This window comes from Pezoporus occidentalis, unplaced genomic scaffold (genome assembly GCF_034315485.1).
Source record: "Pezoporus occidentalis ecotype Australia unplaced genomic scaffold, CSIRO_AGI_Poc_V1 ctg302, whole genome shotgun sequence".
Lineage (NCBI taxonomy): Eukaryota > Metazoa > Chordata > Aves > Psittaciformes > Psittacidae > Pezoporus > Pezoporus occidentalis.
In genome coordinates, this window is record NW_026914964.1 from 314,690 (window position 1) to 329,394 (window position 14,705).

Sequence of the window (14,705 nt, forward strand, 5' to 3'; positions counted from 1 at the left end):
ATCTGATGGAAACTTATTAGAAAAACTTTTTAGTTGGGTAATGAGCAAGAAAGAGGCACTCCATAGAGCTGAGGCAGTAGGTAATTCCTATAGCTATGACTGTCACTGTGTGTGCATCCAGCATGATTGATCCCATCACTGAAATAAATTGTTCCGTGTTCTTCATGGAACACACTGGCACATAAGCATGGAACAACTAATATTTTCCAGCCTTTTAAAAAGAAATGTTTGGGTCTAGTGCTGTAGCAAAAAGTTGTGGGGAAAGATTTGGTTTGGCTATCGTTTTAGGTAAGCCCAATTGCTGTGCTGTTGCCTAGAAAACCTAGAAAACAGCCACCCTTTTCAGTTCAATGAAGACTGTGTTAAAACATGATCCCATTTCTGCCTATTTCTACCTCAGTACCCTGTAGCTGATGAACCATGCCAGAGTTTAATTCTTTAGAGCTGGATGGGGCATGAATCCAGAAGGCCTGAATTCAAACCTGATTTGAACAGGCCAATGCATCTTCAGTTTTCACTTGAGTCAGTTAGCACCCAATATCAGTTTGTGCTAATTCCCCATCTCTGCAACTTTTCCAGACCTCTTATGCAAATTAGGCCTTGAGGCAAAAACAAGTGAATGACCCAGAAGGCTGGTACAGGGCTGAGCACCATTGTCCTCAGGCCAGGCATTTCAGTGCTCTGTTTGTTCATGTAGTAATGCTAAAAAAATGATGGGCCACAAAGATAACCATCTCTTCAGGCTTAATTATCGTACCCTTTGTACTGTTCTTGCCAGTGTAGAAAAAGAGGCATTCATGGTCCTCTTGCTACATTTTGATTCACTGGATTGTTTTTCACTGTTCCTATAAGTACAGAGGAAGAAAACTGTTAACTCGGAGTATGAGCAATTTTTGCTTTTGCAGAATGACAAGAGATTTTGAAGTCAAATCCTTTTTTGTAGTCACAAATCGTGCAATGAAATCAGAAATCTTTAGGTAATGTTATCCTGGTGATGTGGAAAATAACTTTAAAATGTAACACATTTAGGAGGTGAATCGGGACCTTTCAAATGAAGACTTAGTCACGGGAAAATGAGTTGGATCACTCCTGTACTGATCTGTTCATTTGAAAGTGTTCAAGTAAAAATGGGCATAAGCTGCAAAACTCTGGTAGATTTCCAGCACCCTGACTGTTCAAGGATTCATTCTTGAATTTGGTGTACTTCATGGGAGTCTATTCTTCATTAGATTAGTAAAATAACCTGGTTTTAGAAGAGCTAATGTTACAGACTGAAGTCAGTGCTGAGAGTGAGGACAGAGAATGGAAAAGCAGGATAATGAGGAATTTAGGAAAAAACCCATCATTTTAATATAGCTTGAAATTTGGTTTAAATACAATACAAGACCTGGAAGACTTCTTACATCTCCAGGGCTCCCAGCCCTGTCAACTCTAGCTGTTGTCAAATTGGGCTGGAAGGAGCTGAGGTTTGATATAATGTGTGTTATGAACTATTTTTTTTGTTACTATTTCACTACATATATTCAATAGTCACGTGTAATATAACTACTGAATGTTTATAATATGCGTGAAACAGGTGCAGAAATATTTTTCTGTTTTCTCTTTGAAGGATTATGACTGCCTCTTTCTTAAGGCCTTCTGAAATGCTCCTTTTTAGTTAGCGGGCTTTTTAAAGACCAAAATGTGTCCTAAATATAGTGTTATGAAACCACAAATCAAACCCTAGTACGAGTTTATGAAGCCTTCCTTAAGGAGGTTGCATTCTGTTTGTATACAGGGGATAATAAGAACTGAAAGGAAGATTTGGGTTTATCAAGTTGATACAACGGTTTAGATTAACTTGATATTATGTGATTCTTGTTTTATATAAATATTTATCTTGAAGGTATTAATTCTACACTTTGAAATTATTTGATCCAGGAGGTACTAAGCTGAACAATACTTAGCAACTTTAGTCAGAAAAGATGAAAGCTAGCAAGCAAAATTTCTCTAAGGTATAACTGTCTTTACAGTAGCTTACCTATGATTTTGTTGATTGTGAGTAAGAGCACCATCTAGTGATAATCAATAATGTCAGTATCATGAAAAGGTGATTATTCAGTCTGGACATAAAGGCATACTGCTAATTCACTTTGAAAGGATCTGGGGCTTGAAAGGAAGCAGTGTTCTAGTTCTGATTTCCAGTAAAGTTTAATGACTACTATCTTCCCATAGATTCTCCTAAACATGCGCAACGTATCTAAAGCCTAACTTTGCCTGATAGTATGGATACCATGAGATAGCATTTTTAACATTTTGTTTCATAAACCAGTGATGTAATTTTATTACGTATTATTGCATAAATTGTATAAACCTTCCAAGTTTGAGAATGGCTCATTTTCTGTTCATCAGCATAACACACTTGTTCCACTGGCTGAGAATTTGGATGAAACCATTCTAATTTCCTAGGTATCACATGTTTTGAAATGCAAACAATTCTGAAACTTCGGGATTTTTTCTGTGATGGATGTCAAACAGCTGCTCCTCTTTAAGTATCCTAGGCATTAAATAGTGTTATATATTAGAAATAGCTTAAGATTGCCATGCTTAATGACAGCTTTTTCTGAATTTGAAGAATCTTATTAGCCAGTCTATCCATTCTGCAAGTATTATTTCATTGTACAGCAAGATCATTATGAATATATGATAATTTACAAAGCTATTTATCTGTTTCAGATTATTTGCACATGCATCCTCTATAATTAAATAAGTGACTTATGAAAGCTAGCCTTTGAAGTGATCTCTGCAAAACAGGAAAAAGTGATTTGTGGAACAAAGTGCTGGTCAGTCTCTTCCAGTCACATCTGTTAAGCTGTAATAGTTCTGATTTCTGTGATGAGAGAGTTCATGCAAAGGAGAAATTTTCCTGTATTTCTATCAGTCTGAAGAAAGCTCACTGGAAGTGATGGGCACTATCCTAACCAAGTAACAGAGTTTGAAGTCTGAGGCATTGTTTGCCCACAATTTTCAGTGAATTCACTGAAAGTGATGCTTAAGTAAGTAGCGGTACTTGTTTATTTAAATAAAAGTATGACCAGGATAATAACAAAAGAATGCAGAGCAAGAATGTCTAGCAGAGACAAGGATTTAGAGAGATAAAGAGAGGTGGTATCTGCAGGAGCACCAGTGGGGCACCAGTAAAGCTAATAAAACTCATGGTATGATTCCTGTTGATTATACTACATCTTGGAAACACTTAATATTATACAGGTATAGACAAACGTTATGACTACCATTGCATAATTCTCCACATAGATGCTTTTCTTCTGGAAGAAAAGCAGAACTTTTTGCAAGACCCTTGTAACCTTGCCAGAGTGATGTATCTACAGGATGGGTGTGCCAACACAACGAGTTACTGTCTGACTTGTCCAGGCACAGCTGAAAAGGTTGCTACCCTCAGCTGCCTGGAATTCCTCTCTTTCCTCCTTCCTATACTAACCTGAAGGTTTCTAGCCTTCAAATCTTACAGATGAGTTGCTTGTATGGTTGTTCCCTGAGCTTTCAGGCAAAATAAGGTGAGTTAGCAAAGCCCTGTTACCTAAATTATTTAAGAAATACCTGCTTATTTCAGACCACACAAGTGTGTCTGCTTGCAGAGTTAAAAAAAAGCAAGAGCACTGTTACAGGTAGCCCCTTCAAACAATAAACATTTGCAACTGAGAGGTATGTCCATGGTCTAAATTTTCTCCTTAGCTTACACTGATATGTTAACAGCCCATTAATAAATGGCCTCTAGTTCCTACTAACGCCAGTCTAGTACCTATTATTAGCAGTGACTTCACACTTTTACAAATACGCAAACAGAAATGTCTTTATCACAAATGAGTATCTTTGTCCTTACAAGGATTTTCAAGACAGCTTGGAAATGAAATGTACAATTCCCAAATAACCTGAAAATACTTGAATTATGTAACAGTGTTACTGGAATACCCTGAAGTCTAAGGTTATTTTGTTCCTTTGAAGGGAATGACTTCTGACAGACACAGAAAATAGTAGTAAGTAGATCCCTAACAAAAACTGCTACACCTTTCCCAATGAGGATTTTCATTCATGATTTCTGCTTCTAATTAAATAACTTCACTATATTGTACATACTAAGGCCTAACCCTTTGTTATTTGAAGTCAGTGACAAAGCTCCCATTGAGTGCATAGGAAAAAATGTAGCTCCTTTGTTAAGGCTTCCACTACAGCAATTTCAACTGTTAGGTTTTTAAAACAAAGATTAAGCTTTGCCACCTTTCCCTGCGGACAAGAAGATCCTGATACTCCTATTAGTCAGAGAGTACTAGGAAGGGAAAATTTGGTCTTAAAAATTATGTTCCACTTTGATTCCATTTGTTTTTCTTTCTGTTACTGTAAGGTGCCAGAATTATCTTTATTTAAGAAACTTTCTTGAAATTTAATTTTGTAGCAATTTATGCCATACGTGGCATGTTTATGCTTCAGAAAACGTATCAAATGAAACCAGCATCATAGAAAACCATAGCTTATCTACTTCTTTCGTAGTTTTGACCCATCACCAGTGCATCTGCTAATGAATTGTAGTATAAAACAAGCTTACAAAAGCCAAAGCATCCAGCTTCCTAAATGGGACCATATTTCTAAAATACACTTACAAAATGCAAGTTTATAAAACAATGATTTTACAGCTACACAGTCCAGGATGACATAACTCTTTTGAAGCAAAAAGTTACCTGTACATTTGATGCCCTACCCTAGAGGTAGGGAGCAGATACCAAACAAAGAAGGATCCAAAATATAGAATCATAGAATCTACTAAATTGGAAAAGACCTTGAAGATCACTTTATATTTATGAGGAATTAGAAAGAAGACAGTGTTTCCCTGCTAAACAAGAAAAGAAGGTTCTGCGCTGTGCCCATGTCTGTAGCACATGATAGAGAGCTAAGGGTGTAAGCCCATTGGCTCTGGTGAGCTTAGAGCTAGGTTTTCGTTATAGTTTACCTTCTACTTAAGCAACAAATAAAGCAGCCACTTCTTCACTGTTCTTAGCACCCCACTGAGAGCAAGGCGCTGAGGTGTTTTGAAGATTTTTGGCTTTCATGTTTAACACCATGTTGTATTGGCAGGTAACCAAAAAAAGAGCGCTTTGGTTTTGGTGCATGCTGAAGTATTTCAGGCCAAATGTGCATTAGTCTCATTGTAACATCCACACTGACTGTGGACTGCAGATTCTAATGAAATGGAACAGATGGGAAAAATTAGAGAAAAGGAAAAAGAAATCTTCTGTGAAACTTGTGTACATTAGATCTGAAATTTAAAACCTTCAAGCTGATATCCAGGGTTTTATTTTTAACTTCCAGTTTTGTTCCAGCCGATGAACAGTGCTTGTAAGTACTGGTTGCAATCTAAATGTTACCATTTTTGTCCATAGTTAATTCCATGCACAAAATTGTTCCTCCTGAAGCTGAAGCTATCTCTGCAAATCAGTCTCTTTTTTATAGAGTGCTAAGCATTTATTTCATGAAATATGGTCCCTTGAAGTATTTCTGCTCTTAATATTTCTGCTGTAAATATAAAGAACAGCAAGGTCTGTATCTGGGAGAAAGCCCTTCCATGATACGCATAAATTGCTGGCTGTATCCTCTCAATCTGACACAATCCTAAAGGGCTTAGTCAACAACATTTTCTGTTGTGATATTTTAACATGAGCTTGGTCAAAAGTCTTGCTATTACATTGACATTCACAATAAAAATGTAATAGCAGAAAATATAGAACAATGAAATATAAAAATGTCATGCGATGTATTTTAAATGTTTCCAACAAAGAAACTAAAAAGTGAAGCAAAGCTCTATACAATGCAGATAATCTAATTTAGTAGGAATACACTGTTGGTTTGGGGTTTCTTAAGTTGTTTAGTGTAAATCAGTGTGAATTATGTTGTTCATTCTATTCCATTGGAATCTCTCTTAGCATGAGAGTTGGAAAAGTATCTATTGGAAATGATCAGAAATTAATACTACCATGCAGCCAAAGCATGTTTGTATTTCCTAAATACTGTGGAAAGCATGCCAAAACCAGCTTGGTATGTAGTTCTGTATATCCAAAGTGGGATATATAGTCATGTGGTAATTCAGCCTGCAGTTTTTAAACAACTAGATGGGACTTTAGTACCAAACATTTCCCCTAGCACAATGGCTGGAATGCAAGAGTTTGAAACACAGACCCTTAAGCTTTGGAAGTACATATAAACCTTTGCTGGTAAAGCTGTATGATCTTTTTTTGCTCATTATTTTTATAACTAGCAATGGCAGATTTCCAGGAACAGTTATTTAGCAGTGGTCTATTTTAGTTAGATTTTCGGAACTTTAATTTGTTATTTTGTTTTGCAGAATAAATGAATATACCCTCTTCCCAGTTTGTCAATGAAAATTTTGTCATTTACTTAAGTAGAAGTTGAAGTATGTCATCTAAACATGTGCAAAATGGCTATTAAATTGGGTCAGGGCTTGTCAAAGTGGAGTCAAAATCCTCTCCAGAAAAGACAGATGGAAATACAGTTTTCCACCTAACTCCTTATGTAAAAGAATATGTAAATATGCTGTACAGGATTTTCTGAATATCAGCAAATACCAGCTGTGTCAGATCATCTGAAGAGTGAATTTGAGAAAAAGAGTTTGTCCAGGCTGCAAAAACAAACTATGTTTGGAAATGTATTAGCTAGCAAATTTAAACAACTAGTTTTAAGTACAGTCCAAGTAAGGCAAGTTGTATTTAAAATCATGTAGGTTAACTTTAAACTCCCTTCCTTTTCTGCCAGAGTTCAAGTAGCATATTTTAAACATGGCTTGTTCTGTCTACTGCTAATGCATGAAGTTGGATTCAAATTCTGTTTAACATGTCGATTTATACAAATAAGGAAGTATCAGCAGGGTCATCTTAGCTCGGTGCTTTACACAGTGTGCTGAGCATCTTAATTTTAAACACAGTAGCATATAGTAAGATCCTACTTGACTATGCATTAATGAGTGTATTTTCGGAAGCAGATGGCACCAAAGCTTCAAGTCCAAGATGAATGTGATCTGAAACACAGAACAGTCTGTTACCTTCATCTTACTAGGAGCATGGTGCTCCTAGGCTATCAGTGCAGAGGCAAGCAGGGGAGCTAAAAATCCCCGCTTCAGCAACTGATGGTTTATACTCATCTGTGTGACTTAGCACTGAAATTAAGTAGGAGCACAGGAATAACACAGCTATATTTATTGTATCTCAGCTGCAATGTAGTGATCAGAATCTCAGCTTTTATTAACCTATTTTTTCTGCCTGGAATTGTAAACATTTGCCAATGGTGAAAATGTATCAGAATGACAGGAGCTTGAAAAAGTTTCCTAAAACCCAGCAGCTTTGATGTACTTTGTGAATGGACCAACTATGCTAACATACCTCTCATATATATGACAGCGTCAGGCTTTGCCTTACTTCAGCATCAAAAGCGTAACTGCACTACCATGTCTTATTCTTCCTTTTTTTCTACTAGACTAAATGTAAAGGTGAATTTGATGAAAGCCGCTTGAGGTTGTTCTGCATGTGTCAACTATTTTGGGTAGATGCACGGAGGAAGTTAAACTATCACAACAAAGCCCACCTCTGTATACATACAGCATTAAGTAATCGTATTCAGACATCAACTTTTTACACCACTGGTCTGGGTTGTTCCCAAGTCTTTCAGTTTCAGGTTCCAATGAATCCAAAATGATGAAACTGAGACTTGAATTGAAATCTGAGCATTTTGATGGACAAGTGAACAAGTCTAAAATGACCAGGCAGCCAGTTCTCACATCTGAGTAATTACTGAGTCAAAGCTAAAACTACTACTACTACAGCAGCAGCAGAAGTCTATTTCATTAATTGGCAGAATAGTCACAAACTGTAAATTTTGCATGCAGCCTACTTAAGGCTGTTGGATCTTGACTCTCAGTTACCAAAGTATTTCACAGGATTAATTAGTACTACCTTTAACATTTAGGAGAAAATTGAAAATTGCATGATATTTGGCATGACTGGTCATAAGAAATTGTCCATTGTAGAGCTAAAATTTTCAATGGCCAAGATCACATTGGTAAATTTCAAAACATCCATGAAGTTCTTTCAAATAACTTGATATTTTAGAGGATAGGCATTATAATTGTAGTTCTACATTGGCAAACTGACATGGTAGAAATTAAAGGAAGGGAAATGTTACTATTTTATTTTTCTAAAAATTGATCATATGGGTTTTTAAACATCTGTTGATTTTCACTTTTAGGCTACTGATTGGAAAAGAGAACTGAATTTCCTTTGAAGTGTTTGGAGGTCTGGGCCATGGGACTTAGAGCCCTTGAATACTAGAACTATTGGGGTGAGTTTGGGAACTTAAATTAGCAATACTTTGACTTTACAATGAGTTCATCAAATTGCTGTTTGGTGTAAGTAACCTTACACCAAAATGAGAATAATGCAACCAGATAATTTAATAGAGTTACATCACAGCTGAATTGTAAATCTAAATCATCTATAGGACAACTCCATTAAATCACCTGTTGCAAAAGAGGTGCTTCTAAAAGACTATAGCTTCATTATATATAAAATAGCTGGTATTGTTAAGTATTAGTAGAAAACCTCACAGGACTTTCTTCCAAATGCTAGTCCAGAAAATCACCCACATTTTGTGCATACAGTTTTTATATCTTTTTTAGTTGAAAACTGAAAATAAATTTACAAGAAAAAATCTATGATATTCATGAGAAAGCTTTCTTTCATATATCTCACAGTGGAAACAGAAAGAACAGCATGTCACTTGGCTGTTATATACCTTGAATTCTCAGACATCTAGGGTCACTGTTGTACTGAGACTTCCCAGCTGTTTCCTGCTTCAGGGAAGTTGTCCTGCAGTGCAATATTGACATGATTTAGTGCCTTGGTGCATATGCAGCACAACTGATACAACCAGTTTCTTCAGCTTTACACTTCTGATTATCTTTTTTTTTTTACTAACATTCATTTATTAGATATTATTCTTAGCACAATATGTCAGTATTTGAAATAGATTTTATGGTATATGTGGACAGCATATAGAATATCTAAAATCTTTTTAACTGAAAATATTTTTTTATGAAGTATGTAGAACATTAGTGGACATACCAAAGTAAGCTGATGTACAGAGCCAGGGTTGGGAGGAGGAGGTGTGTTAAACAATTTGTATGCCTCCATCAAAAATATGTCAAATGTTTGCAAAATTTATGTTTTTGAATAAGAGTTAAATATTAAAAAAAAGGGGGTGGGGAGGATTCTTTGTAGTACTTGAAAGAAATTCCGTTTGTTGCAATCTCACATCTAATGAATTATTGAAATGTCTTGAATCTAATTTAATGGATGCAAAACTATTTGCTGATGAAAATTTCCTGGTTTCTGTGCTGTTGAGAAAAAAAATACTGAGATGTTTCTTGTGAAGGCAAAAGGTTTGTCTCTATCTCTCTGTTAACACTTCCGATGATAATGAAAGACAACACTTCATACTACACGCAAAACTCTCATTGATTTTAGTGGAAATGTTCCTTGCATATATGCTGCAAGAGCTGGGCAAAAAGCAATGGGGAGACAGTTTACGATTTTTTTTCTCTAAACGTAATAGAACAGTATTTTAAAAGGCGTAAGCCACACTTCAGTAACTTATTTCATTAGCTTTAAAAGCAGTATATTTCCAGTAACAAAAGAATAGATAAGTGTGACTTTAGGATTTTTGTATCTTGGCATATTTTCATGGATTATCTCATTTCCTCCTGTTTCACATCCCTCTCCCTTTTAGATCTGTATTGTGACTGCTCTGCTTGTGACTGGGGCCTGAGTGTGCTTCCTTCTGCAGCAGTCCCGAGATATACCCTGCTCAGGTTGTGACAGCAACTGGAAGAACAACGCCTCTGCAGCCTTCACAGCTCCTCCAAGCTGAGACACCAACCAGAAATACACCCTTCGGACAAAATCTTGGTTGGTATAAATTGGGAACGACCCCCTGAATCCATGGAGCTACATTAGTATACATCAGTGGAGAAGCTGAACCTCGAACTGCAAAAACTCACTCCAAAGGCCCAGAAAACCAAACCAATTTTTTACTGTGTTTAGGACACAACCTTTGGATTTTTGAGCCAGTAAGATAATTGTTATGCCTAGTTGAGCAATTCCTTATTCTTTTGTGCATTACTAGATTCTGTTTTTATGGGTAGCAGAGTAAGAGCTGAAAACCTTGTGTTTCCACAGAAAAGGTCACACACAGTGTAGGTGCACGCCGCCCACCTTGTGATGCCTCAACCTGACAGTGGTGCCTGACCTGGAGACCCATGTCTGTGCCTCTGAGAGTGCCCTGGCTCCCTGGGAGGGACGGCAAAGGCTGCTGACAGAGTGAGTCCCATAGAAAGCTGTAGCCTGTCAAGTCTGAGTTTCAGGTTTTCAGCCAGATACTGATGTCAGTTTTCAAATCTTACTGGTCGTGACCAACTCTTAAGCATGGAGAAATGAGCGATCTGGATCTCATAGAGCACCCTATTCCCCGTGCTTATAACACTTGTATATGCTGATGCGCACGTACTCTTACAAAGGGTGTTCTGAAGTATTGTATTGCATGGCCTTTTGATTGGGATCATTGGCAAGAAAATGAACTCATGCTTCTTTGAGATTTTTTTTTCTAAAAATACATATTATTCTTTTTCTATGTTTAGATATATTTCACTAGTGCATTTTCCCATTAGAAGTAAGGCACAACTGTTACCATGTATCGAGTTCTCAAATCCCAAATTTAAGTGGTAAAACAAAACCCAGACTTAAGTGCCACAGTCTAGGATGTTAATATTCCATTTTAAAGCTTAATCAGAATCTTGTGTTCAAGCTACTGTTCTTTTTACTTTTGGTTTTATGTAACCAGGGTCACTTGCCTTTTATCGTTAATTACAATGTTTTAAGTTCCAGCTACAATTTTTCACTAGATGGCAGGATTCAACTGTCATCTGTTATCAGTGTCTTTACTTACAAAGCAGCAGTTGCCCATAGTAGGAAAATTAAGTCCCAAGTCTTCCAAGTATCAAAACAAATGAAAAACCTAACAGTAATGAGAAAAACAAGGCATACACTCAATAAATCATAGCTCTGTTACTGAATATGGTTAATATTATGGCCTGGCAATTATCAAAAATAATAATGAAAGATGTCTTGACACAGGAACTAGAAGGATCTTCCTTTATAAAAGAAGGTAATTTACTGTTTCTTACTGTAGCTTACTGCTATTTGTGAAAAGGTTAACTGACCCAGTAAATTAAATTTAACTAATTAATAAGTGCGTTGAGAGCTTAAAGAGAATTGGAACTCAAAATAGCTAACCTACTGCTCTAAAATACTACATCAAAGTACGAAAAGCTTAACACTCAATGTGCTGGACTACCAAAATACTAAAAGGTGATAAGATACATTTTAATCTCTCTTGCTCAGTTTAACAAGGCAGAATACACTGTAGGATGATCAGTCCCAGTATCATTTCATCCAGTGGTATTTTGCTGACCTCTGAGCTCTGGACAAAATCTGCCTTTCTTGTATATTAGAACAGAGTACAGCTCCTTACAGTTACATAAGCCTTAATAACCATGACAAATCTTCATTGTTGCACCAGTGGAGAAGCTGTTGCAATGGAGCAAGCATTGATTTTTAACAAAACTATTTTTTAACTATGATTTTTGCAACTTGGGGTTACCAGTTTCTCTTTTTTATTTATTCTGAATTTCTACTGTCTGTCTTGCTCTCATTTTATACATGAAAATAATTATGAAGTGGTCACTAATTAGTAATTAGTGTTGAGCACAAAATAGAAGAGGGAGTGTTTGGCATCTATAAAAGCTGCTTCCAAGACTGAATAACTTTCCAAAACCAGAGATAACACAGTGTAATGCTTTGCAGGATTCCCAAAATAGTAAGAACATTTTCTCATGATAAAACTGTATTTATTCTATGCCTAGAATGTATCTATGTATCCATTCTATGCCTAAGTATCATAAATTGATGACTGTAACAGCATTTCCTAACATGAGATTCAGTTTTGTGCTTGCTGAGTACATTCAAAACCATACAGCGAATCAAAACTGAAGCTGAAAGGTACACATCATTTCACTCTTTCAAACTTTTAACATTTAAGATGATATTTGCAATGCTAGCAAACTACTAAAAAGTAATCTTTTATTGACACAAACATAATCAGCACCAGTAGAATCTCTGGAAAACATGTTAGCACATTCAAACAAGCATCACAATAAGACCCACACCAACCATTTCACTGAAAGCAGTCTATATTTAAACAAACCATTCGAAAAACACTGGTAACATCTTTCTCTCATGATCCTACCTTGGCGATTTGCAAAGGCTGCTTTTGTTCCTTGCCACCTTGCAATCTAAAGCCCCAAGGTGCCCCTCCACTCATAGCAATGCAGAGGTAATCCCCTGTGCCCATTTTCCTGGTGCAGTTAGGCAGCATTCATTTACAGAACATGAAAAATTTGTCTTGCAGATGTTCAACAAGCTGGAGATTTGTCTGCCAGGCAGAGATGGAGCCCCAGAGCACCACACTGTTGCTGCTGCTGTGTACTGCACTAGCAAATGTAGTCATTCAGAAGAATGTAAGCGCTCCCTCCAGTCAAGGGCACAACCCACTCTTTCGTCAGATTTCTATGCTCAGCCCACCTTCAAAGTAAAGTAAGTAACATTGGGGAAATGCGCACAAAGAAACTCAGCCATGAGGCAGAAAAGACTGTGTTTAAACATGGTTCTTTTGACAGCAAATCAAAACAACAGAAAAAGAAGTGTACGTTTCCCAGTGACAATTTAGGTTGTAAGTTTACTTTATTAAATGGTGCCAAATGTTTTAGACTCTAATGTACCCATTTCTTGCATTCATATTCCAAACAAAGGAGAAAGCAGAATTTCAAATGAAACCACACATAAAAACTGAACAACTGATAATACTTAGACTGAACTGGGTTTATGATTTTCATCTCTACCCTTCATTTACTTTATTGAGCACAGCAGGTATCCAGAAAAAAAAAAACAACAAACCCCCCAAAAAAACAAGAACACAAAAGAGATTTCTAATTTCCCTGTCTTGGGATTGTTTCTTTTGCTGGTTCTCTCTACCCTCAGTATAGTTAAACATCCACTGCTATTTAGCAATGACCTGAATCTTTATTAGACCCTAATAATATCTGTTCCTATGCAGCCTATTGCTTTTCCTACCAGAGAGAGGAAGAGGATTAGTGGAATGAAGTATTGGATCTCTCTCCTGATGCTGTTAATGGATGATCTACATTTTGTCATTAAAGAGGAACCTTACTATAAAAAAAGATTCAGTGGGAAATTAATTTGCTGGTGCCTTACAAGACCTGGGTTCAGTTCCATTCCCTGTTGCTGACTCGGGGTAATGCATACTGTAAACAGTTGAGCTCCTCTAGGTCTAGCTGGAGTGGTTTGAGAGGTGGCTGTTCTTCACCAAGGGATGAATATTGTCCTAGCTGTGTGTTAACAACCGACAGCATAAGTGCTCCTACTCACAGTATCACAGTATGCTGGAGATTGGAAGGGACCTCAAAAGATCATCTAGTCCAATCCCCCTGCCAGAGCAGGAACACCTAGATAATGTTACACAGGAATGTGTCCAGGCGGGCTTTGAATGTCTCCAGGGAAGGAGACTCCACAACCTCCCTGGGCCCTCTCTGGAAGGAAACAGGAGAACTGGCTACTTTGCATTTGGAGAACGCTGAAGTTCTCAAGACTTCTTTACCTCAGTCTTCAGCAGCAAGTGCTCTCTAGCCCTGCCACCGAAGTCTTGGAATGCAGATGCATCTGGCACATCCCCTGCACAGATGCAGGGACTGTGAGAATGAAGACCTTAGGCCCACTGTAGGAGAGGATTAGGTGTGAGATCATCTTAGGAACCTAAGGTGTTGGTCAATGAGAAACTGAACATGAGCCAGCTTCAGTGTGTGCATGCAGCCCAGAAACCACCTGTGTGCTGGGCTGCATCAAAAGGAGCGTGACCAGCAGGTCAAAGGAGGTGATCTTGCCCCTCTACACTGCTCTCATGATACCCCACTTGGAGCACTGTGTGCAGTTCTGGTGTCCTCAACATAAAAAGGACATGGAGCTGTTGGAGCAAGTCCAGAAGAGGCCATGAGGATGATCAGGGGGCTGCAGCACCTCCCATATGAAGACAGGCTGAGAAAGTTTAGGCTGTTTCAGCCTGGGGAAGAGAAGCTGTGTGGAGACCTCATAGCAGCCTTCCAGTATCGGAAGGAGGCCTATAAGGATTCTGGGAAGGGACTCTGCATCAGGGACTGTAGCAATAGGACAAGGTGTAATGGGTTTAAACTGAAACAGGGGAAATTCAGGCTAGATGTAACGAAGAAGTTCTTTACTGTGAGGGTGGTGAGGCACTGGAATGGGTTGCCCAGGGAAGTTGTGAATGCTCCATCTCTGGTGGTGTTCAAGGTCAAGCTGGACAGAGCCTTGGGTATCATGGTTTAGTGTGTGGTGTCCCTGCCTACGGCAGGGGCATTGGAACTAGATGATCTTAAGGTCCTTTCCAACCAAAACCATTCTACGATTCTATGATCTCTGTTTCTATGCTTCTTCATGTACTTT

At 37.7% G+C, this 14,705-nt stretch overlaps 1 protein-coding gene across 1 annotated transcript in view; it reads right to left on the reverse strand.

Moving 5' to 3' along the window:
- The window catches only part of SYNPO2 (synaptopodin 2), an 82,076-nt gene extending 69,411 nt beyond the window's left edge, over positions 1 to 12,665 (reverse strand). Inside the window, exon 1 of the mRNA XM_062627580.1 lies at positions 12,418 to 12,665. Coding sequence (XP_062483564.1) covers positions 12,418 to 12,546 — 129 coding nt within the window. The 5' untranslated portion in view covers positions 12,547 to 12,665. The remainder of the gene's footprint in view (positions 1 to 12,417) is intronic.
- Between the last annotated feature and the right edge of the window lie 2,040 nt (positions 12,666 to 14,705).